The 25,506-nt window shown below is 44.4% G+C and overlaps 1 protein-coding gene across 9 annotated transcripts in view; it reads left to right on the forward strand.

Moving 5' to 3' along the window:
• Positions 1-25,506, forward strand: part of LOC130282958 (histo-blood group ABO system transferase 2-like) — a 94,882-nt gene that overhangs the window by 35,775 nt on the left and 33,601 nt on the right. For all 9 annotated transcript variants that reach the window (XM_056531990.1, XM_056531997.1, XM_056531989.1 and 6 more), the window contains one exon: positions 2,850-2,969. In XM_056531990.1, the coding sequence (XP_056387965.1) occupies positions 2,881-2,969 (89 nt within the window). In that variant the 5' untranslated portion in view covers positions 2,850-2,880. The remainder of the gene's footprint in view (positions 1-2,849; positions 2,970-25,506) is intronic.

A 25,506-nucleotide genomic window follows, 5' to 3' on the forward strand; every position in this document is an offset into this window, starting at 1 on the left:
CTTTATTCTGTAGGTCCATACGATTAAAATGATACTCTACTTATATTGGTTTGATTTTGTCTTACTTCTGGAAAAAAACATAACTACATGCACGAAAATTAATTAATTTAAAAATGTCCTCTTCTGACCCCTATAACTTTATTTTTCCACTTATGGGGATGTATGAGGGCTAATTTTTTTTGCACCGTGATCTGACATTTTTATCGTTACCATTTTTGTTTTGATCTGACTTTTTGATCGCTTTTTATTCTTTTTTTTATGGTATAAAAGGTGACCAAAAATACGCTATTTTGGACTTTGGAATTTTTTTTTCGTGTACGCCATTGAATGTGACCCCGCGTTATATTGCAGGAGTCGGTGCAGGACATAAATATACATCCTGCATTGCTAAGGAGTTTAATTGGGCTCACCTGGCAATCTAATTATCACAGGTGTCCGAGATTGTTTTCAGTGATCAAAAGAGCCCTGAGACAATATGCCATCCATGAGTTAAACGGAAAAACAAAATATTTAATCTTTGTGACACTTAAATAGAATTTGCATAATAATTTGGAACATGATGTAGTTTGCGATTTGCATAATTGTGGGAAAATGCATCAATAACGCTGAAAAACTACAATGTGAAAACAGACTAATTATTCTCATTATTACTCCAGTACACATAAAACTCCATATAATTCACTTAAGAGATAGAACTTTCCAACGCGTTTCTATTACCCATGAAGGTAATGCCTTCAGGGAAGACAAAAATTGGTGAGAACAAATGGTGCAACATTATTAAAATAGTAGTATACTGCATGTGCTACCAGACAGTGCTACCCCAATGATAAGGATAAAAATTATAGATCACAATTGAAAACATGAGCCCTAACACAGGTTCATAAATGGAAATCTTAAAAAGTAATAGGGGTCAGAATATAGTGACTTAATATAATAATATACTGATTTAAGATAATAATATAATGAAAACTATACAGATTGGGTATAGCTGCAATTGTACCGACCTGTTGAATAAAGATAACAAGTCAATTTCACCACATAATAAAACCACCCCCAAATAAAAAAAAAATGCTATTTTATTTTTTCAAATTCACCTCACAAGTTGTTTTTTTTCCATTACTAAGTATTAAGTATAATTGGTCCCGCAAAAAGACAAGCCCTAACAACTTCTGATATGGCTCTTAGAAGGTGAGGAGGAAAAAAAAATGTAAAAAAAAAAAATTACTGGGGAGGTGGGGGGTTAAGGGGTTTATAAACTGTATATCCATGTAACATGTATAGAATGTGGGGAAATAAGAGAAAATTACGAGACATTAAAGGGGTACTCCGGTGAAAACCTTTTTTCTTTTAAATCAACTGGTGGCAGAAAGTTAAACATATTTGTTAATTACTTCTATTAAAAAATCTTAATCCTTCCAGTACTTATTAGCTGCTGAATGCTACAGAGGAAATTCCTCTCTTTTTGGAACACTGATGACATCACGAGCACAGTGCTCTCTGCTGACATATCTGTCCATTTTAGCAACCATGCATAGCAGATGTATGCTAAGGGCAGCATGGTGGCTCAGTGGTTAGCACTGCTGCCTTGCAGTGCTGGGGACTTGGGTTCAAATCCCACTAAGGACAACAATAAATAAAGCATTATTATTATTATAATAACGTCAGCAGAGAGAATTGTGCTTGTGATGTCATCAGAGAGCATTCCAAAAAGAAAAGAATTTCCTCTGTAGTATTCAGCAGCTAATAAGTACAGGAAGGATTAAGATTTTTTAATAGAAGTAATTTACAAATATGTTTAACTTTCTGCCACCAGTTGATTTAAAAGAAAAAAGGTTTTCACCGGAGTACCCCTTTAAAGGGGTTCTCCGATGCTTAGACATCTTATACCCTATCCAAAGGATAGGGGATAAGATGCCTGATTGCGGGAGTCCTGCCGCTGGGGACTCCCGCGATCTTGTACGCGGCACCCCGTTTATAATCAGTCCCTGGAGCGTGTTTGCTCCGGGTCTGATTACCAGCGACCACAGGACCGACCGCGTGTGACGTCACGCCTCTGCCCCCGTGTGACATCACGCTCCGCCCCTCAATGCAAGCCTATGGGAGGGGGCGTGACAGCTCCGGGGACTGATTATAAACGGGGTGCCGCGTGCAAGATCGCGGGATTCCCGCCCCGTCCTTTGGATAGGGGATAAGATGTCTAAGCAGTGGAGAACCCCTTTAAGGGGTTAATAGATCTGCAGAAAATCCGTAATATTGGTAAATTTGTAGATTGCTGGCAGAACCATTGAAGTGAATAGTAATAAAACTCGCAGCAGATCTCCCACAGCAGGAAACCCCCTGTGAGTTATCAATGTGTAAGCGTACCCGGGAAAAGGAGTAATGAGACAGCTACTTTGCAGATTCTTTCTTCACCAGACACTTCCGACATTTCGGAGGACACGCCCCCTTTCTCAAGTGAGAAAGGGGGCATGTCCTCCGAAACGTCGGAAGTGTCCGGGAAACATTCACCTGTCTTCCCCTTGGTGAGAGGAAGGAGGATTAGCTCCGCTATTCCCGTGGAAGGGTGAAGTTGTATCGGCTGCTGAACCAGGACTTTTGGACGTTATTAGTTAGCATTGTGGGTGAAGTAATTTTTGTATCTTCTAAAAAGTGGAGATTTCTCCTTGTTTGTACTAAGAAGTTAAACTACTAAAGCATTTACAAAAACGCACCTAGTTGTCAAGTGTGAATTGCTTCTTTTGCTAACTTGATGTGTGCCACATCCATCATTCTTAACGCTTAATTGCCTCAATGACCTTGTTTCTACCAACTCTCTAAAGAGCTTTACTTTGTTTTTGCGTTTTACTTAGTTTTTGATCAGCTATACTCTACCCAGCACAGATGTGTAAGAACTGGAAGAACATGTTGACTTCAAAATCTTACATCATTGGAGCCCTGATAATATTTATTATCTTTCTCATAGGATTTTGGTAAGCCATTTCTGCATATTACTGATGAAGTTTTATGTTTGTTATTTTACATGTATTTTGTAATTAACTAATTTTACCTTCACATTGTTTTTACCATCAAAGCCATAACTTTAGTTTTATGCCAATGTAGATAATGTAGATGACAAATTATGATTTTAAGGCGGTTATCCAGTGGGAAGGCTTTTTTTGTTGTTGTTTTTTTTTGTTATTTTACAATTGTGCCCATTGTACATGATATAAAAAATAAACCTTTACTTACCTCCAGCGTTCCCATGGTGCCTCAGGTGCCTGGCTTTGGTCCCTGGCTGCGATCCTCTTCCTGTCAGAAATTGACTGAAACAAAGAATAGACAGCGCTCCATAGTGTTAACCAAGGGATCCACAGGGGGAGAGGGGATAAGACAATTGAACGCTTACCCCAAGAGGTTACACTCCACCAAGTGCAACCATGGATCAAAGCAATAAAAAATAGCAAGTGACTGCAGCCTTCCCACGTCCAATGCAAAGCAATCTTGAGAACAATCCTCCGGTAGTCGACGGAATAGCAAGGTGCTGACACAGTAGTAAAAGGGAACTGACGTTTTATCACCCAAGATGCAACGCGTTTCACAGTACAACTGCTTCATCAGGCATCCAGACATGCCTGATGAAGCAGTTGTACTGTGAAACGCGTTGCATCTTGGATGATTAAACGTCAGTTCCCTTTTACTACTGTGTCAGCCCCTTGCTATCCCGTCGACTACCGGAGGATTGTTCTCAAGATTGTCAGAAATTGAGACACTTAGGCACGGAGTGACGTTGGGGTCCAGGTTGTCATACTGACGCTTAGCCAATCACTGGCCAAAGCAATGTGCTGCCTCGGCCATCAATTTGCTGTGTGACAGTATTACACACTGGGCCTGGATGCTGGGTGCTGGATGCTGGATGACAGTCATGCTGCAGCTAAGGAAGACAATCCCATTTGGACAGAAATAGTCTCAATTCAGTCCTCCTGGATATCACTGATCTACGGGAACAAAATGTAAGACTTAGGGTCCGTTCACACGGGCAGATTACCTGCAGAATTTCCGCAGTGTATTTGCTGCAGAATTTCCGCAGCGGATTTTGTTACCATTGACTTCAATGGGTCCGAAGGGAAATCTGCAAATCCGTCTCTACTGCAGATTTTCTGATGACCTATTGAAGTCAATGGTAGCAAAATCTGCTGAAGCTTTTCCACATCAAATACGCTGCGGAAATTCTGCAGGTAATCCACCCATGTGAATGTACCCAAAAAGACAAGAAAAACTGAAGTGGGCCAGAATTTCAAATTCTCAGTAATATTTAAAATCTATGCAAAGTACTCCTCACAGATAACATACTTTATAAAGGGGAGTATTGCTCTTAACTCTCCTCATTCCAGACAAACCTTCAAAGCCTTGGGATCAGGCCCTTCCTTGCTGGAGCTCCCAGTGTCTCCAAACAAACTCTCAGACATTAAAGGGGTACTCCGGTGCTTAGACATCTTATCCCCTATACAAAGGATAGGGGATAAGATGCCTGATGGCGGGGGTCCCGCCGCTGGGGACCCCCATAATCTTGCACGTGGCACCCCGTTTGTAATCAGTCCCCGGAGCATGTTCGCTCTGGGTCTTATTACCGGCGACCACAGGGCCAACAGCGTGTGACGTCACACCTCCACCCCGTGTGATGTCACGCTCCTCCCCTCAATGCAAGCCTACGGGAGGGGGCGTGACAGCTTTACTCACTGTTCACACACAGCGTTTGCAGCCTCTTGCTGTGTGTGCTAAGACTCTTTGTCTGTCCACTTTACTGTTGGGTCACTCACAGCTCCTGGCTGTGTGCTTCTCACAAGGACCCCTGCCTCCCCCCACAGCCACCTTGCTGTCTTCTGGGGAGAGCCCAGACTACGATGTTTCCTTTCCTTATCTTCAAAATTCCCACAGTTCTCCTGGCCTCATTAATTAGACACCTGATGAGCATCTCTGCTAGCTCACCTAGGATAAAGGACTGGGAAAACACCCTTTCATTGCCCTCAAACTTGCCTCAATGCTACAATGCACACAAAAAAAAACCTCCTCAACATTAACCCCCTTCTATACCTGAAAAGAAGGAACAGCCCAATTTTTAACCCATTCTCCCCTATAAAATAATATTTAACCTAACATTAGCCAAATTTCCTTGCACAATATAGGGAATATAATACAATCTAGCATTACCATAAAAATAATGTGAAATATTACCTTATCTAAAAGCCAATTCATATCAAAATTATTATTTTTTTAATGTTATATACCTATATGATAAAAATCATATTATACATAAATATTTTTTTCCATTAAAGTTATAAAACATGAAACATATTTATATGTTACTCAGGACCTAATCCTGACCATGTACATCTAATTTTTAAGCCTCTCTCACATTGTTAGAAATCCCTTCAGGGGAAGGGTGTGTGTCCCTCCTTTGTGGTGGTGGAAGGTGATTAGCGTGTCTGCTCATGCAGCCTTGTCCATGAGTCAACTCTTGTCCATGACTCATGAACAAGCCTGATGCTGCTGCAGGACTGGTTAGTGTCACAGTAGGTATAGGAACCCCTAGTGTTGGGATTTTCAGGAGCTATTTTCTTTATCAAATATTTAAAAAACTTTAACCCCTTGAGGACCAAGAGTTTTTCTGTTTTTGCACTTTCATTTTTTTCCTCCTTACCTTTTAAAAATCATAACCCTTTCAATTTGGCACCTAAAAATCCATATGATAGCTTTTTTTTTTTTTGCGCCACCAATTCTACTTTGTATTGACATCAGTCATTTTATCCAAAAATCTACGTCAAAACGGCTAAAAAATCCTTGTGTGACAATGAAGAAAAAAAAAAACGCCATTTTGTCACTTTTGGGGGCTACCGTTTCTATGCAGTACATTTTTTTGTAAAAATAACACCTTATCTTTATTCTGTAGGTCCATACGATTAAAATGATACCCTACTAGACTTCAGGTTCTGGCGCGGGCATGTGAGACGGAGCTCCCCACACCCCGAGTCCCATATCCGCACCGAAGACCGGCTACAGCCACCCAGGCTCACCCACCAGCATTCCTTAGGACACCAAGAGCCTGCACAGGTCCACTAAGGCCCCGGCAGTCACCCGCAAGTTCGCGTGGCACTCCATTACAGCACGGCACCTGCGCATCTCCTCGCGGGGGCCGCCATCTTCCTGAACAGCAGCAGATCAGGGGTCATGATGCCCCAGACGACGTCCTGCCTCGCACCGCTCTACCCGCCGTACATTGACACCACAGAGGGGTGAGTCAGATAGGGGGCAGCTCAGGAGGACTGTGCTCGACGGCCCCACGTTAAATAAGGGGCTGCCACCAATTTTCCGCTCCAGCCGCGCTGCACCCAGCGGAGGGGTGAGGGGGAGCTGCACCTCTCACTATCACTGCAGCTGCATCCCCATGCTCTCAGCACCATAGCTACAGTGTGCAGCTGTGCCCACATGCCAGAAGCTCTCCCTACTTCATCCCACTACCTGCTCTGCTATCTGGGTGGCTGACAGCAGATCTTTTTCTACTACATATAGTGCCCCTCTGCCTCATTAGTGGAAATTCCCTCTTCCACAGATGGAGAAATTCCTTAGCAAGGGTCAGCACCATCAAGGCCCCACAGCTGCGGCACCAATTTCTACTATTGAACAGGCCCTGATTCCCGCAATGGCCCAGCAGTCCTCTGAGGCTGCTATGGAAGTGTCCGGGAGCAAACCACTGTTCACGCCTGAGGAGAGATCACTGCCTACTGCCCACTGCTTACTCTGCTTCCACAGCACGCGATAACTGGCTCCCAGACTGCGGCAGATGGAAATTGATTTGTGTTATGTTAGCGTGAAATTGGAAGACTTGGAGCAATAACCGCAATAACCTGTGTTTGGTGGGGGTTAGCGAATCCCTTTGTCCTTCTGACCTCCAAGCAGTCTGTGAGAGTGACCTACCCAAAGCATTGGGTCTCCAGCACAAATGTCGGGTGGAGAGAGCACAACGCCTGGGACAAGCGCCTGCTGATGACTCATACTCCCGCTTTAGCTCCACAGCCATACCAAGACGAGTTATATTTAAGTTGCTTGACTATAATGACAAGGTAGAGCTTCTCAAGGCTTTCCGCCATCGCTTTTCTCCGGTCACTTTCTGCAACAAAAAACTTTTGCTCTTTGAAGACGCTTCTAATTGCAATACCCTGAAAGTGTTTCGCTCGGATGGGATCTTCATCTCCTATCAGTCCCCAGCAGTGGTGGAGATGGCTCTTCAAGAGCTACATGCGGAACCAGGTCGCCCTCCTTGCCCCTGCTCCCCTCCTCATCGCTCTTTATCACCTAGGATACATGGTGAAGCCTCCTCTTGGCTCTCTTGGTGCAAAGTCATCTGGACTCTGCTGAAGACACCAGAAAACGGAGGAGTCGGCGGGGAGACGCAGTAGAAGCAGGAGTAGCAGATCTACCTCCCCAGATTGTGTATCATATTGTGACTGTTGGGTTTTCTTTTTAGTACCTTGGGGGACACAGGACTTATTCATTCTTCAGTATTTAGCATTGGTTATTGTTACCCCTGGGATTGTTTTCCTGCAGATTGGGATGTCACAGTAATGACCCAGTAAAGGGTGTCCGAAAAAAGTGAAGTCCATTACACGACTGGCGGATGCCACTGTTCCATGCTGGGCGCTGCTTTGTGTTCTAGTATTTTGTTTAGTTTTGGATTTTTCTTTGGTTTCATTTCTGTTTTCTGGGATTATCCTTTCTCTTCTTTCATACCCCGCCCTGGTGTCTAATTCTCACTGCGTTTTCTCCAGCGGTTGGTGTCCTTTAATGAGGGTCTCTCCTTCCAGCCTCACCTCCACTGGCTTTAATCTCTGTCTTTATTGTCTGTCCTGTCATCCTTCTCCATATGCACCCTGGTCTTGCCCTTACTTTTCTTCCTATTCTCTTTTCCCTCTCAAGGGACTTTTTGAGAATGCAGAAACTCTGGGTGGGTAAGGTCTTGGACTCACCGGCAGTAGATGGCAAAGCTGGAGTATTGACTCTGTTTCATAAGTCGTTCTCCTATCGCCTCCTCTCTCACGAGAGAGATTCGGATGGCCGCCTGTCTCATGTGCAGCTGGAGCATAATGGTGATACCTATAGTATTTATAATCTATATTCACCTAACAGAGATAATCATTCCTTTTTCACTTCTCTAGCAGACACTTCAGCAAACAGCCGGGCCACTCATGTTTCTGGGCAGAGACCTGAACCCGGTGGTAGACCCCCTTATTGATCGCAAAAGCTCCTCTACACACTCTATCCCTACAAGTCATAGTGATAAGGTACTCCCTCCTTTTCTGACACAGATGGGACTGACGGACTCTTGGCGTCATCTACTCCCGGACAACCGTGAGTACACACACTTCTCACATGTGCATGGCTCGTGGTCCTCATGGACTATTTCATGGTCAGTTCACTAGTGTTTCCCAAACTACAGACAGTGGACATCCATGACATTGTCATTTCGTATCACTTGCCGGTTGTTTTGTAGCTCCTGCCATCATCCCCCAAGTGGTTCTGATTTCCTATGGCGTTTTCCATCCTACCTTACTGAGGACGAGTCTATTCTGGGCCTTTTGAGGGGATGGTGGCTGGAGTTTGAGACGGAGACAATGCAGCACATCGGGATAATCCAATGCTTCTTATGAGCTCTGGCTGGATAGGAAGGGGCGCATGTACAAATCTCACTTTTAGGCTGATCTTTTTAGACATGGTAACAAGGCGTGTTGCCTGTTGAAGAGGATAGCGAAGGGGGCCTATACACTGGCACATGTTTTAGCTTTACGAGACACCCAGGGGTGTACCAGAACTGACACACACTCGATTAATGCGATCCTGGGATCCTATTACAGAGAAATTTGCTCTACTAGCCCTAGACCTTCAGTTGAGGGGGAACATTTTTTAGCTGGAATTACTCTCCCTAGGTTGACAGAGGACCAACGTCAGGTACTGAATGCTGAGGGGTCGTTGGAGGAGGGAATTTGCTCCCTTGCAAATGACATGGCGCCAGGACCGGATGTATTTCCGAGTGAGTTTTACAAGCCTCTAGTTGACCAAATTGTCCCTAGCCTGACGAGACACTTTAATAGTATCTGGCAGTCCGGTGTCTTACCCTCCTCTGCCAAGATGGCTTATATCAAGGTGCTCCCCAAACCGGGCAAGGATCCCCTGGAGCTCCTATCGGCCAAATTCCCTGATAGACCAAGACATGAAACTGCTATCGAAAATCATGGCTGATTGCCTGACCAGGTTCTTACCCTCCCTTATTGTGGATCCCCAGGTGGGTTTTGTTAAGATGCGAGCGGAAGTTATGAACATCCGGAAGTTCCTGGCAGCTATGGATAGTGTACGGGGCCGGACTGGGTCAGACTCCCACCCTGCATTACTTACGCTCGATGCAAAGAAAGCATTTGATAATGTACGGTGGGATTGGCTGGACCAGGTACTGAATAAATTTGGCATCACGGGCTGTTTTACCTCCTTTAAACAGGGGCTAAATCATGATCTAGCGGCTAGGATCTACACCCCAGATATTCTTTCTTGACCCATTGCCATAGGGAAAGGTACTCACCAGGGATGCCCTCTGTCACCTTTACAGTTTGACTTAGCGATCGAACCTCTTGCGCATTTCCTCATTTCCTCAGACCTGTACAGGGGTATAATGGTGAGTTCCAAGGAAATTAAACTATCCATGTTTGCTGATAACGTACTCTTCTCTACCTTAGTGACCCAAGGGTGGCAGTTCCCAAGATACTCGACTTTTTGACGCGGGTAGGATGGTTGACTGGTCACAAGGTCAACGCCTCTAAAAGTGTACTAATGCCCCTGGGATCGACACCAGAGCGGGAGCTGACGGATGCGGGTAATCTGGGAGTGTCGGTGACTACCTCATCTATTACTTATCTGGGTATATTGACAGAACACCGGACACACTATATACTTTTTAACCCCTTAAGGACCCGGCCATTTTACACCTTAGGACCCGGCCATTTTTTGAACATCTGACCACTGTCACTTTAAACATTAATAACTCTTGAATGCTTTTAGTTATCATTCTGATTCTGAGATTGTTTTTTCGTGACATATTCTACTTTAACATAGTGGTAACATTTTGTGGTAACTTGCATCCTTTCATGGTGAAAAATCCCCAAATTCGATGAAAAATTTGAAAATTTAGCATTTTTCTAACTTTGAAGCTCTCTGCTTGTAAGGAAAATGGATATTCCAAATAAAAAAAATGTTTTATTCACATATATAATATGTCTACTTTATGTTTGCATCATACAATTGATGAGTTTTTACTTTTGGAAGACACTAGACGGCTTCAAAGTTCAGCAGCAATTTTCCAATTTTTCACAACATTTTCAAACTCACTATTTTTCAGGGACCAGTTCAGGTTTGAAGTGGATTTGAAGGGTCTTCATATAAGAAATACCCCACAAATGACCCAATTATAAAAGCTGCACCCCCCAAAGTATTCAAAATGACATTCAGTCAGCATTTTAACCCTTTAGGTGTTTCACAGGAATAGCAGCAAAGTGAAGGAGAAAATTCACAATCTTCATTTTTTACACTTGGATGTTCTTGTAGACCCAATTTTTGAATTTTTACAAGGTGTAAAAGGAGAAAATTTATACTTATATCTGTAGCTCAATTTCTCTTGAGTAAGCACATACCTCACATGTCTATGTAAATTGTTCGGCGGGCGCAGTAGAGGGCTCAGAAGCGAAGGAGTGACAAGGGGATTTTGGAGTGTATGTTTTTCTGAAATGGTTTTTGGGGGGCATGTTGCATTTAGGAAGCCCCAATGGTGCCAGAACAGCAAAATAAAAAACCCACATGGCATACCATTTTGGAAACTAGACCCCTTAAGGAACGCAACAAGGAATTAAGTGAGCCTTAATACCCCACAGGTGTTTCACAACTTTTGCATATGTAAAAAAAAAAAAAAATGTTCACTAAAATGTGTGTTTCCCCCTAAATTTCACATTTTTGCAAGGGTTAATAGCAGAAAAGACCCCCCAAAATTTGTAACCCCATCTCTTCTGAGTATGGAGGTACCCCATAAGTGGACCTGAAGTGCACTACGGGCGAACTACAATGCTCAGAAGAGAAGGAGTAATATTTGGCTTTTTGAGAGCAAATTTTTCTCGGGGGGGGGGGGGGGCATGTCGCATTTAGGAAGCCCCTATGGTGCCAGGACAGCAAAAAAAAAACACATGGCATACCATTTTGGAAACTAGACCCCTTGAGGAACGTAACAAGGAATTAAGTGAGCCTTAATACCCCACAGGGATTTCACGACTTTTGCATATGTAAAAAAAATTAAAATTTCACAAAAATGTGTGTTTCCCCCAAAATTTCAAATTTTTGCAAGGGTTAATAGCAGAAAAGACCCCCAAAATTTGTAACCCCATCTCTTCTGAGTATGAAGGTACCCCATAAGTGGACCTGAAGTGCATTGCAGGAGCGCCACAATGCTCAGAAGAGAAGGAGTCACATTTGCAAACTTTGCTGAAATGGGGGAGGGGGGGGGGAACATGTCGCATTTAGGAAGCCCCTATGGTGCAAAAAAAAAAAAAACACATGGCATACCATTTTGGAAACTAGACCCCTTGAGGAACATAACAAGGGGTAAAGTAAGCCTTAATACCCCACAGGGGTTTCACGACTTTTGCATATGTAAAAAAAATATATAATTTTTTCACTAAAATGTGGGTTTTCCCCAAAATGTAACATTTTACAAGGGTTAATAGCAGAAAAGACCCCACAAAATTTGTAAATACATTTTTTTGGAGTAAGGACATACCTTAATTTTTGATGATTTTTGCTCCGTGGGTGCACACCAGGTCTTGGAGTGGGAGGTCAGTCAGGGGCCTTGAGCTTATTATAGCAGCCAGGAGGTGGGACCCCCCTCAAGGAGCGTTAATGGGGGGGAGCACTGAGCCCTAAAATAGGGGAACACTATGGGGGACAACGGGCCGTAACTGGGGTAGACAGCTGGGGTACAGAGGCCCGTAATATGGGGTACAGTGGGCTAGAAAACTATAAATTATAAAATAATAAAACAGGATATGTTCCCAGAATGATGACCCAGAGCATAACCAAAACTAAAAAAAAAATGCCCGCCCCAAACCTTATGCTTTGAATCATCATTCTGGGAATGTGATGTGTGTGGCTGTCCCTAACCTGTTGCCTCAAATGCGTACCCGCTCAGGTGGAGAGAGAGCGCTGCGCATTTGAGGCAACATAAAAAGTCCCTGATGATAGTGACTCAGTGACCTATGACCCATTTCTTAAAAAACACCCCCAAACCTTATCAGGTTTTTTTTCTGATTTTTTGGGCAATTTAGTGATTCTTGGGGTTAACAATGTTGAATGTACTCTGGACTTGGTACATTGGTCAAATTATGGAAAATTAAAATGAAAAGGAAAAATGTAGTGCTCCATGGAAGTGTGATACTCCCTGAAGCAGCCTATGCAGAGGCCCGGATTATCTGGGCAAATGTCACACTGATACGTGGTGTCCTTCCGTCTCCCCTTCCTGCGACACACTCTGCATTTTTTCTGGGATCGTCCCATCTTTCCAGTGGGGGGGATCACACCTGGAAAGTGCTGGCCAGGGACGATCCTGGGGCCTATAACTCCAGACCCTTGGGAAGTCCGGCCTGATCTTTCCGGTCAGCAAAGATCAGGAACCTTAGGACTTCTTCTTGGTACAAAAGTGTTGTACATGGCAACCTGTACCAAGTAGACCGCAACTTTTTTTTACCATGCCCGTTTTTTCCGCATGGCGTTATATGGCTTGAGGACTTGATCTGAGAGATCAACTCCCCCCATATACCGATTGTAGTCCAGAATACAATCGGGTTTGAGGACCGGTCCCACGGTACCTCGCACAGGGACAGGGGTGCTGCCGTTCCCATGAATAGTGGTGAGTATAAGGACATCCCTCTTATCCTTATACTTCACCAACAACAGGTTATCATGGGTCAGGGCACGGGACTCACCCTTTGGGATAGGCGTCTTAACAAAATTTAGAGAGAGGTCTCTCTGGTTCTTCCGCACGGTCCCACAAGCGGACGTGGATCTGGCAGAAAGGGATTCGAACAGAGGGATGCTGGTATAAAAGTTATCCACGTATACGTGGAAACCCTTATCCAGCAATGGGTGCATAAGGTCCCAAACGAGTTTCCCGGTAACACCCGGGGGGGGGGGGACATTCTGGGGCTTCAATACGGGAATCTGGTCCCTCATATACTCTAAACTTGCAAGTGTACCCGGAGGTACTCTAGCAAAGTTTATAGAGCTTCACGCCATACCGCGCCCGCTTCGAGGGAATATACTGGCAGAAGCTGAGTCTCCCCTTAAAACTGATGAGAGACTCATCTACCGAGAGGTCCCTGAGTGGTACATAGGCCTCCAAAACTTTGGCCCCAAAGTGATTGATGACCGGCCTCACTTTGTAAAGCCGGTCATAGGCGGGATCACCTCGGGGCGGACATGCCGCATTATCTGCATAATGCAGGCATTTACAAATCGCCTCGTACCGCTTCCGTGTCATCGCCATACTGTAAAGCGGGGTCTGATAGAGGACGACTCCAGTAATAACGAGCACTTGGTTTTTTGACCAGGCCCATATGCAGCGAGAGGCCCCAAAATGTCCTCATTTCCGCTGCATCAATGGCATACCATTCATTGGACCTGGCCAAAAACGAATCGGGGTGGTGGGCAATGAACTGCTGGGCATACAAGTTTGTTTGCTCCACCATTAGATTGACCAGGCTGTCACTGAAAAAAAACTTTAAAAAGTCCAGATCAGTGAAGCCAGCCGTATCAATCCGGATTCCTGAGTCGCCAACAAACTCAGGAATCCGTGGCTGATAACCCTTTGGGGGGCTCCAGACAGGGTCATCGGAAGGGGGCTCCGGTGCACTTGTCTGAGGGGCCGGACTCGTATTACTAGCGGCATTGCCACCCGTACTAGTGTCGGCCACTGAGTCACTCTCATGGGGGGTGCGTGGCCTCGCCTGGCGGCGTCTCCGCCGCAGTACAGGGGACTCATCATCACTACTAGATGATGAGGAGGGCGAGGAAGAACACAAAAAAGTCGGATCTTCCTCGTCCTCACTGGCAGATTCGGAGTCGGAGGCTAAAAAAGCGTAAGCCTCCGCTGCCGAAAATGCCCGGCGGGTCATCGCCTTTTTTCTACAGTGGCGGGGGTGGGACGGTGGCGGGGGGGAGGGGGTGTGTGTGTGTGGGGGGGGGTGCAGGGAAGTATGTAGTGTGTGGTGCATGGTGTAACTGTAACAGAAAAAAAAAAAGCTGCGCCAAAAAAAAAAAGTGGTGGCACACGCAGTACCCTGAACCCCTAATAGGGCACGGGGTCACACGGATCAGGAGACGGTGGACCCTTGGGGACCTATTAGGGGGTCAGGGGGGGGGTTACTTTTTTTTAACTTTCACTTTCACTTTTGTTTTACTGTTTTACCCTACCTTTCCCTGCAACAAGCTGACCCTGATCTACGGGCTCTTCTTCTTTCTGAGGGGGCTCCGGTACTCCGAGGGGGGGATCCCGGTCCTCTTCACACAGCTCTGCCCGCTGACTGAACTCAGCGAGCGCGCAGAGCTGCGTGAGGGGACCATTAACCCCTCCTCTGCTGCACTGCTATTGGCCGACGATTGCCGGCCAATAGCAGCGTTGCTGGGGCGGTGACAGTATTGTCACCGCTCCCCAGCAACTGGAGGTGATTGGTGGTGTATCGTACACCGCTGATCACCTTCCTTTTCCGGGTCATCGGGTCACAAGTGACCCGAATACCCGGAATTCCCGTCCGCGATCTGCGCAGATCACCGACATGCGGGGGTCCCGGGACCCCCCTCGGCATTTGCACGGCATGCCTACTGAACGATATCAATAGGCATGCCGTTCCGATCTCCGCCCGGCGTGTGGATACGCCCTGGGTCCTTAGGCCCAGGGTGTGAGGGCGTATCCATACGCCCTGGGTCCTGAAGAGGTTAAGTGGATATTCTCAGAATTGAAACGGTGGGAAACCTTGCCGCTTTCTTTTCTGGGTTGTTGCCACCATATTAAATTATCAGTTTCCCACGTTTATCGTACCCCTTGCAGACCCTTCCTGTGGCAGGGCAAGCGTCCCAGAATAGCGTTGCAAAAACTCATGCTGTGTAAATGTAGCTTGTCTTTTCCGCCATGTAATTGACTGTCTGCATAACTCGGCCTTTTACTCCAATCTGAGGGTGGAGGTGGCTTTGGCTGCACCATGGTCTCTTCCAGCACTGCTACACACCTCTTATGCTAAATTGCCTGCTGCCATCAAGGGGTCAACGCTGCTCAGGAACACCATTATGGCGTGGAGGGAAGTGCAAAAGCTTTATGGCCTTCCGTTCCTTCTCTTCAAGAAATGCCTTTGCTTGACCATCCAGAATTTCCACAGGGAACATCCTCCTCCTGGTTGCGCCACTGGGGTACTAGAGGAGTGACGACTGTAGGGTCACTGATACACACGGAGGAATGCAGGTGGCTCACACAAGGAGAAATGCTCACCTCTTCTCAGCTCCCGTGCTCTCATGTTCTACACGCCAACCAGGTATATACATTCTGCATATCCAGACTTAGGGATCTCTCGCGGGAGGCACCCACGCATGCCCTAGACAATATAGTGGGGGATGAGCCGAGGAGAGTGACAATATCTATGCTCTACCTTGGTTTTTTTGCATGTTTTTCTAAGGTAGACCGAGATAAACTTTTCCGCACTTGGGATTGATGGACGGGGACGACAGGATCACAAAATGCCCTAAATGCCAGACACCGCTCACGAATCTTTACCATTGGATGTGGGACTGCTCGTTCACTGCTGACTATTGGCGGATGATAGTTTCCTATATCCCTTTTACACCTCAAGCCTTGCTGTTCCACCACCTGCGCCTGCCGGAGGGGGGGGGGAGCCCCAATTCCTACATTTCGTGCTCCTAGTTGCTCTGGGATGTCTATTTAACCCCTTAAGGACGCAAGGTTTTTCAGTTTTTGCATTTTCGTTTTTTCCTCCTTACCTTTTAAAAATCATAACCGTTTCAATTTTCCACCTAAAAATCCATATTATGGCTTATTTTTTGCGTCACCAATTCTACTTTGCAGTGACGTTAGTCCTTTTACCCAAAAATCCACGGCAAAATGAAAAAAAATCATTGTGCGACAAAATCGGAGAAAAAACGCCATTTTGCTACTTTTGGGGGCTTCCGTTTCTACGCAGTGCATATTTCGGTAAACATGACACCTTATCATTATTCTGTAGGTCCATATGGTTAAAATGATACCCTACTTATACAGGTTTAATTTGGTCATACTTCTGGAAAAAATCATAACTACATGCAGGAAAATATATACGTTCAAAAATGTCCTCTTCTGATCCCTATAACTTTTTTATTTTTCCACGTACAGGGCGGTATGAGGGCTTATTGTTTGCGCCGTGATCTGCAGTTTTTATCGGTACCATTGTTGTTTTGATCTGAATTTTTTATCACTTTTTATTCATTTTTAAATGGTATAAAAAGTGACCAAAAATACGCTTTTTTTTTAATTTGGATTTTTTTACGTGTACGCCATTGACCATGCGGTTTAATTAACGATATATTTTTATAGTTCGGACTATATAGTTTATTTTTATTCACACTGTTATTTTTTGAATGGGAAAAGGGGGGTGATTCAAACTTTTATTAGGGAAGGGGTTAAATGATCTTTATTAACACTTTTTTTTTTGCAATGTTATAGCTCCCATAGAGACCTATAACACTGCACACACTGATCTCCTATGCTAATCACTGGTGTGTATTAACACGCCTGTGATCAGTGTTATCGGCGCTTGACTGCTCCTGCCTGGATGTCAGGCATGGAGCAGTCATTCACCGATCGGACACCGAGGAGGCACCGAGTAAGGGCCCTCCCGATGTCCTGTAAGCTGTTCGGGATGCCGCGATTTCACCGTGGTGGTCCCGAACAGCCGACTGAACAGCCGGGATACTTTCACTTTTGCTTCAGACGCTGCGGTCAGCTTTGATCGCCGCGTCTGAAGGGTTAATACAGGGCATCACCCCGATCGGGGATGTTCTGTATTAGCCGCAGGTCCCGGCCGTTGATCGCCGCCGGGACCGACCCGATATGACGCGGGAGCCAGCGGAGGACGTAAATATACGTCCTTCGTCGTTAAGGGGTTAATACTTGGTTAGAAGCGAATACGCCAGGTTTGCCAATGCTCATATCTCAATTAAAAATCTTCCTGGGGGTTGACAGGCTGGACGCGGAGAGGCACAGGGATTCGGGCATGAACAGATTTTTTAAGAAATTGCGTTAATTTATTGTGTCTCACTTAGCCGATATTGTCCGTCCTGACATACCACCTGGTATAATGTCGAGGCGCTTAAGGGTACTCTTGGCACTTTGTGTTTACCGAATACTTGATGCGCCCTGCACCCAATATTTATTTTTTGCTGTTCTTTTCAGCTTTCCCTTGGGAGTCAGGAGAGGTTTCTGTCTCATATTCAGCCGTAAATGAAGTAAATGAAGTAGTTCTCACAGAAAAGGATTGCAGTAACACATGTTTATTCCCTTTGTGTGTATTGGAACTAAACCAAAAAAGGGAGGAAAAAAAGCAAATTGGACATAATGTTACACCAAACTCCAAAAATGGGCTGGACAAAATTATTGCCACCCTTTCAAAATTGTGGAAAAATAAGATTGTTTCAAGCATGTGATGTTCCTTTAAACTCATCTGGGACAAGTAACAGGTGTGGGCAATATAAAAATCACACCTGAAAGCAGATAAAAAGGAGAGAAGTTCACTTAGTCTTTGCATTGTGTGTCTGTGTGTGCCACACTAAGCATGGACAACCAAAATTGTGGGCAAATATCAACAATCTCAAGGTTACAAGTCCATCTCCAGAGATCTAGATTTGCCTTTGTCCACAGTGCGCAACATTATCAAGAAGTTTGCAACCCATGGCACTGTAGATAATCTCCCTGGGCATGGACAGAAGATAAAAATTGATGAAAGGTGTCAACGCAGGATATTCGGGATGGTGGATAAGCAGCCCCAAACAGGTTCCAAAGATATTCAAGCTGTCCTGCAGGCTCAGGGAGCATCAGTGTCAGTGCGAACTATCCGTCGACATTTAAATGAAATGAAACACTATGGCAGGAGACCCAGGAGGACCCCACTGCTGACACAGAGACATTAAAAAGCAAGACTACATTTTGCCAAACTGAAATTGAGTAAGTCAAAATCCTTCTGGGAAAACGTCTTGTGGACAGATGAGACCAAGATAGAGAGCTTTTTGGTAAAGCACATCATTCTACTGTTTAACGAAAATGGAATGAGGCCTACAAAGAAAAGAACACAGTACCTACAGTGAAATATGGTGGAGGTTCAATTTTGTTTTTGGGTTGTTTTACCGCCTCTGGCACTGGGTGCCTTTAATGTGTAAGTACAACAGCAAACAAAATTTTTGTATCAACATATCAGAATAATACTTATTACAATCAACCTATTGTGTACTCCTACACAAATATCATAGCAGAAAAAGAGGATGGAGACACTTGTAATGTAAAAATTATATAACTTTATTAAATATACATTAAAGATTAGTTAATTTAAAATCACAAATAGGGAGAAGCATCCACAAAGTGGAGAGACAAAGGTGTTGCTCACAGACAGATCCACATTAATAAGTTATATAAGGAAAAGTAACATGGTGCATAGTCACACATGTGTGCATTAACAGCACATATATAGGCACAACAATGCTCTAATTATCATACAGTACAATGCACACAGTGAAGACAGTAGGCATACCAAACTTCCTAACAGGGTCCTAACAGGGTCTGCTGGAGCAACACCACCCCAACGCACGTTTCGGCGAGCCCTTCGCCCCCCCCCCCCTTGGGGCGCCCCCCCTCCCCCATGTGAATGTACAGGGTACATTCACATGGGCGGGTTTACAGTGGGTTTCCTAAGGAAACTTACTGTGAACCCCTGCCTGTGTGAATGTACCCTAAAAACACTACACTACACTAACAAATAATAAAAAGTAAAACACTACATATACACCCCCTTACACGTCGCCCCCCCCCCCAATAAAAATGAAAAAGGTCTCATACAACAGTGTTTCCTAAACGGCGCCTCCAGCTGTGGCAAAACCACAACTCCCAGTGTTGCCGGACAGCCATGGACTGTCCTGGCAGGCTGGGAGTCTTGCAACAGATGGAGGCACCCTGTGGGAGACACTGCTGTAGGGTTTTGGTGGAGACAAGCCCCATCCTTGTAACCGGGTCCATCCCTACTGCAAATTACTTATTCAGGCCTCAAATGCGCATGGCGCTCTCTCACTTCAGAGCTCTGTGGTATTTCAAGGCAACAGTTTAGGGCCACATACGGGATATCTCCGTACTTGGGAGAAATTGCATTACAAATTTTGGGGGGATTTTTCTCCCATTACCCTTTGTAGAAATGGTAAATTTTGGGAAAAAACCTGCACTTTAGTGAAATTTTTTTTTTTCCATTTACACATCCGAATTTAATGAAAAGTCGTCAAACACCTGTGGGGTGTTAAGGCTCACCGGACGCCTTGTTATGTGCCTTGAGGGGTGTAGTTTCCAAAATAGTATGCCATGTGTTTTTTTTGCTGTTCTGGCACCATAGGGGCTTCCTAAATGCAACATGCCCCCAAAAACATTTTCAGCAAAACTCACTCTCCAAAATCCCATTGTCGCTCCTTCCCTTCTGAGCCCTCTACTGCGCCCGCCGAACACTTGACATACACATGTGAGGTATTTCCATACTCGAGAGAAATTGGGTTACAAATTTTTTTTTCTCCTTTTACCCCTTGTAAAATTTCTAAAACTGGGTCTACAAGAACATGCGAGTGTAAAAAATTAAGATTTTAAATTTTCTCCTTCACTTTGCTGCTATTCCTGTGAAACGCCTAAAGGGTTAACAAACTTACTGAATGTCATTTTGACTACTTTGAGGGGTGCAGTTTTTATAATGGGGTAATTTATGGGGTATTTCTAATATGAAGGCCCTTCAAATCCACTTAAAAACTGAACTGGCCCCTAAAAAATTCCGATTTTGAAAATTTTGTGAAAAATTGGAAAATTGCTTCTGAACTTTTAAGCCCTCTGATGTTTTCCAAAAGTAAAAACATGTCAACTTTATGATGCAAACATAAAGTAGACATATTGTATATGTGAATCAAAATATTATTTATTTAGAATGTTTATTTTCCTTACAAGCAGAGAGCTTCAAAGTTAGAAAAATGCAAAATTTTCAATTTTTTCATCAAATTTTGGAATTTTTCACCAAGAAATGATGCAAGTATCGACAAAAATTTACCACTAACATAAAGTAGAATATGTCACGAAAAAACAATCTCAGAATCAGAATGAAAAGTAAAAGCATCCCAGAGTTATTAATGCTTAAAGTGACAGTGGTCAGAATTGCAAAAAATGCTCCCGTCCTTAGGGTTATAATGGGCTCCGTCCCCAAGGAGTTAAAATTGTCCTCTTCTAACCCTATAACTTTTTTATTTTTCCATGTGGTGGTATGAGGGCTCATACTTTGCACCATGACCTAAAGCTTTTATTGGTACCATTTTTGTTTTGATCAAACTTTTTGACCGCTTATTATTCATTTTTGTATGGTATAAAAAGTGACCAAAAATATGCTATTTTGGACTTTGGAATTTTTTTTCCTCTTATGCCATTGACCGTGCAGTTTAATTAATTATATATTTTTATAGTTCGGTCATTTAAGCATGCGGCGATACCACATATGTTTATTTTTATTTTTTTTTACAGTTTTTTTTTAATGGGAAAATGTTTAAATACTTTTATTAGGGAAGGGGTTCCCTAATATAAATTTTTTTACACTTTTTTTTTGCAATGTTATAGCCACCATAGGGCGCTATAACATGCATTACACTGATCTCTCACACTGATCACTGCTATGCCATAGCATAGCATTGATCAGTGTTACCTGCGCTTGATTGCTCAAGCCTGGATCTCAGGCTTGGCGCAATCAAATGCCAATTGGACAGGGTGGAGCCAGGTAGAGAGCCTCCCGCTGTCGTCTCAGCTGTTCGGGATGCTGCGATTTCCCTGCGGCGGTCCCGAACAGCTCTGCTGAGCTAACTGGCAGCATATTCTCCCATTTTAGACACCGCAATCAAAGGGCTTAATACCGGACATCAGCCTGATCGGCGATCTTCTGAGGGCACTTCACAGATCAGGAGCTGGCCACGGACGTAAATATATGTCTGTGGTCGTTAAGCGGTTAAACAACCATATTACAAATGGTCTTTAATTTTCATCAGTGACAACATGTTGAAAGCCTAATTGGCTGCATTTGTGGGAGTGGCGTTGGGTATAAAACCACACCTCTCCCACAGGTAGGGGCATGTGTATTGTTGATGGTAGTACTCTTGTAGTCTGCCGTGTTAGGTCTCACGTCCCCGGGGAGAAGTTGGTGGTTTTGTGTCGGTCCTATCCCCCGTCCTCTGTGAGGTTGTGCTAGGTAAGTGCCGGTTCCCGGCCTCCATGTGCTGGCTTTTCCTCACCCCCACTGCTCCCCGTCCATATTTTGTTCATGGGGCAGGGTACTGCTCTCCCCGCCAGGGCCGCCCTTCCCCTACACTCCCGGCCGGCCTTCGCTGCCGCCCTTGGGAGTCCGGGTTCCCCCGGACAACAGTGGTGCTCCAAGTCTCCTCACATCATGCGCTTCGTCAGGAAGTTCGTGTTACTAGCACTCGAGCACAACTTCCACTTCTCCGTCGAACATATTGAGGGTAGACTAAATGTTGCAGCTGACGCATTGTCTCGCACTAACCTGAGGCTGTTCTTTCAGGTCCTACCAGGAGCAGATCGAACTGGAGCCACGGTCCCCCCGCTCCAGCTACTGACTGCCTAGCCACCTACTCATCAGTGGCTAACGTTTTAATCAGAGGTTCCTTAGCACCCAGCACGATTCGGGCCTACGATTCTGCTCTGGCGTCTTTCACTGCCTTCATGCACAACTTAGCACTGCCTGCCATGATCTCGGTGCATTCTTCCCTAGTGTATGTTGGTTTTTGCCACTCTTCCTTACACTTGTCCCATAACACCATCAAGCTGCATCTCACAGGTTTTCAGCACCACAGGTCTTTGTTGCACCCCAACGCACCGTCACTGCTTTCCGCACATCCCATCAAGGCAGCTCTCAGAGGTGTGTCACTTTTGTCTCTTCACAGGTCACCTTCCCGCGCACCTGTCACCGGGGACCTCTTCAGGGCCATGTGTACCCTTTTAGACACTCACCCGTTCGGTTATCATCTAAGCACGGTCATCAATGCGGCCATTCACCTCGCTTTCTATGGCTTCCTCAGGCCCGGTGAGTTCACGTGTCTCGGGCACAGATCACCAGGCCTGACCCTGGGCCAGTTGTCACCCAATGGCCCAGGCTTCACCCTCACCCTCCTGGCCACCAAAACCTGCAGGTGGGGAGCGTCTGTCCGCTCTTTTCCCACGTCTCATCGTTGGTGCCCGGTAGCTGCCCTATCGGTCCTACTGTCCATGTTGTCGGGGCGAGCGGTGGACAGTCCTCTTCTACCGGTTGGTGGCCAGGCTTTATCGTCATCACAGTTCATCCAACACGTCCGGTCACTCATCACCATGTTGGGTAGAGACCCCGCAGGCATCACAGATCACTCATTCAGAATTGGTGGGGCCTCGGCTGCTTCCAGACACAACGTTCCAGCTCATGTGATCAAGAAGCTGGGGTGTTGGAATTCTGCTTGCTTTGACCGCTATGTGCCGGACCCTTCAATGGAAATGGCAAATGTGTTTAAGATATTGGCTCTGTAAACCCAAATAAAATTAAGTTGCACTCTATTTCTGACTCTTTGCCCTCTATAGGCGTACCCATGGTCGCGGTACTTTGGGCTCACCTCAACCGCTGTTTCCTTACTTCTTATGTTCCTGGTTCCAGAGGATTCTAGGTTAGGTCGGTAAGTCATTCTAATTAGATTTCCTCCTCAGGTCATTCATTCACGGCTCTTCGAACCACGACCACAAGTTGAAGGCCTAATTGGCTGCATTTGTGGGAGTGGCGTGGGGTATAAAACCACACCTCTCCTACAGGTAGGGGCGTGTGTATCGTTGACGACACCCACTCTACCCTCCCTTTTTCTCCTTCTTCCGAGACACACACTATCATAAATCCATGATCTCATATCAGGGTATGCCCTCTATAGGCGTACCCACGGTCGCGGTACTTTGGGCACACCTCAACCGCTGTTTCCTTACTTCTTATGTTCCTGGTTCCAGAGGATTCTAGGTTAGGTCGATAAGTCATTCTAATTTTATTTCCTCCTCAGGTCATTCATTCACAGCTCTTCGAGCCACAACCACAAATAAAAAGTTTTTGGATCTGACAGAGCACATTTAATCTTTATTTATTTATTTTCTATCCACAGGTCAATACTTCCATGAAAATAAAAAAGAAATGTCACACACACCCAAAAAAATAAATAAATAATAATAATGACAACAACAATATTAATAATAATAAATATTATTATAATTATAATAATAATAATTAAAAATATGAAGTAAAAAATATATATATATATAGAAGAGTTCCCCAGAGTTGCAAGAAAAAATTCCCCTCTCATCTCATCTTCTCTTTGTTCAATCACTTAAAGGGGTACTCGGTTGAAGACATCTTATCCCCTATCCAAAGGATAGGGGATAAGATGTTAGATCACGGGAGTTCCGCCGCTGGGGACCCCAGCTTCTGCGTTCGTGACTTCATGCCATGCCCCTTCATTCATGTCTGTGAGAGGAGGAGTGATGGCTAATACATAGCCGTCACTCCTCTTCCCATAGACGTGAATGGAGGAAGCATGGCGGCTGGCATCTCCAGTCATCGGGTACTGAATGACAGGGGTGCCACAGTGGAGATCGCGGGGGTCCTACCTATCTAACATCTTATCCTCTATCCTTTTCATAGGGGATAAGATGTTTTCAGTGGAGTACCCCTTTAATATTATACAATGTTTGAATAGATTCCATGCCCTCCATTGTCTCCCATCTCCCAATTTCCCATTCCAAGAGCTATCAACCTTTCACATCTATATGCATTTTTGTACTCGGTATATAACATCTGCCCCTTTTGGGACCTTCAATTGATTTCCATTGACATAACAGCAATAATTTCATTACCGTGCAAAATATACAAAATAGTGACCTGTATTTGAGGGGACATTATTTATTCCTAAGAATACCAATACTAGTTGGGGTGGCCATTCCGTCTGGATATCCATAACTTCCTGAATTAGCTGCCTACATGTCATCCAATTGCTTACTCTAGGACATTGACACAACACATGGAAAAGGGACCCCTTCTTGCCACAGCCTCTTCAACACTTATCTTCTATATCTGCATACATGCTTGCTATACTTTCAGGAGTATTATACTATCTTAATGTTTGCTTCTATATATATTCCATACATTGGAATGATCTACTGTATAAGTAATCTTAAAGGCATTCCTCTATTCTTGAGCTGAAAAAGTATTTTTTTCATGTCTTGTTCCCATACGGGAAAAAGTATGATTTTTTTAAAGGACTAGACATCAATGAGGGTAACGTAGACAGATTTTTGACCGTACTTAATTTTTTCTCAATAGTTCTTTACCTCTTCATTTATTGAATTCATCGGAGGGGTAAAAAGGATATACATAATAATATACATAAAAAGAGTACTACATTTAACCCCTTAAGGACACAACCTTAAAACGAAACAAAAATTATCCAAGTTTGGAAACTATTAAATAAAGTTCACATGCCAGTTTTACCGTATTGTGAACTCCGAAAAAATTATTGCCCCACAAAATTGTGCAATTTCATTTCTTTTTTGAATTTTGCCCTACATATAAGTTTTTTCTGGCTTCGTAATACATTAGATGATAAAATAAAATGCACCAATGAAAAGTACACCTTTGTCAGTGGAAAAATAAAAAAAGATGGGTCTTAGAAGCAGAGGTGTAAAAAAAAAAAAAACCTGAGCAAGAAATCAAAATTTGCTTGTCCATGAAGGGGTTAAAGGGGTATTCCAAGAATTTTTATTTATTTAACTATGCTACAGGGGCTATAAAGTTAGTATAGTTCTTAATATAGTGTCTGTACCTGTGTGTGATGGTGGTATCACAATTCTTATGTGATTTTTACCCCAATATTTATTTTAAAGAGCATACAAAATGTCTGTTGTCTCAGAATTTGCAATGCGGCCGAGAACTGACATCATTAGTCAGCTGATGACAGGGAGCCTGTCTGCTTCAATGGGTGGAGCTATCGTTTGGTGGGAGAGAGATCACATAGGTCTTTTGAATGGATGCCGCTGTTACGGTTTGCACTCCGGCTGCACGT

This window comes from Hyla sarda, chromosome 7, assembly GCF_029499605.1.
Source record: "Hyla sarda isolate aHylSar1 chromosome 7, aHylSar1.hap1, whole genome shotgun sequence".
Taxonomy (NCBI): domain Eukaryota; kingdom Metazoa; phylum Chordata; class Amphibia; order Anura; family Hylidae; genus Hyla; species Hyla sarda.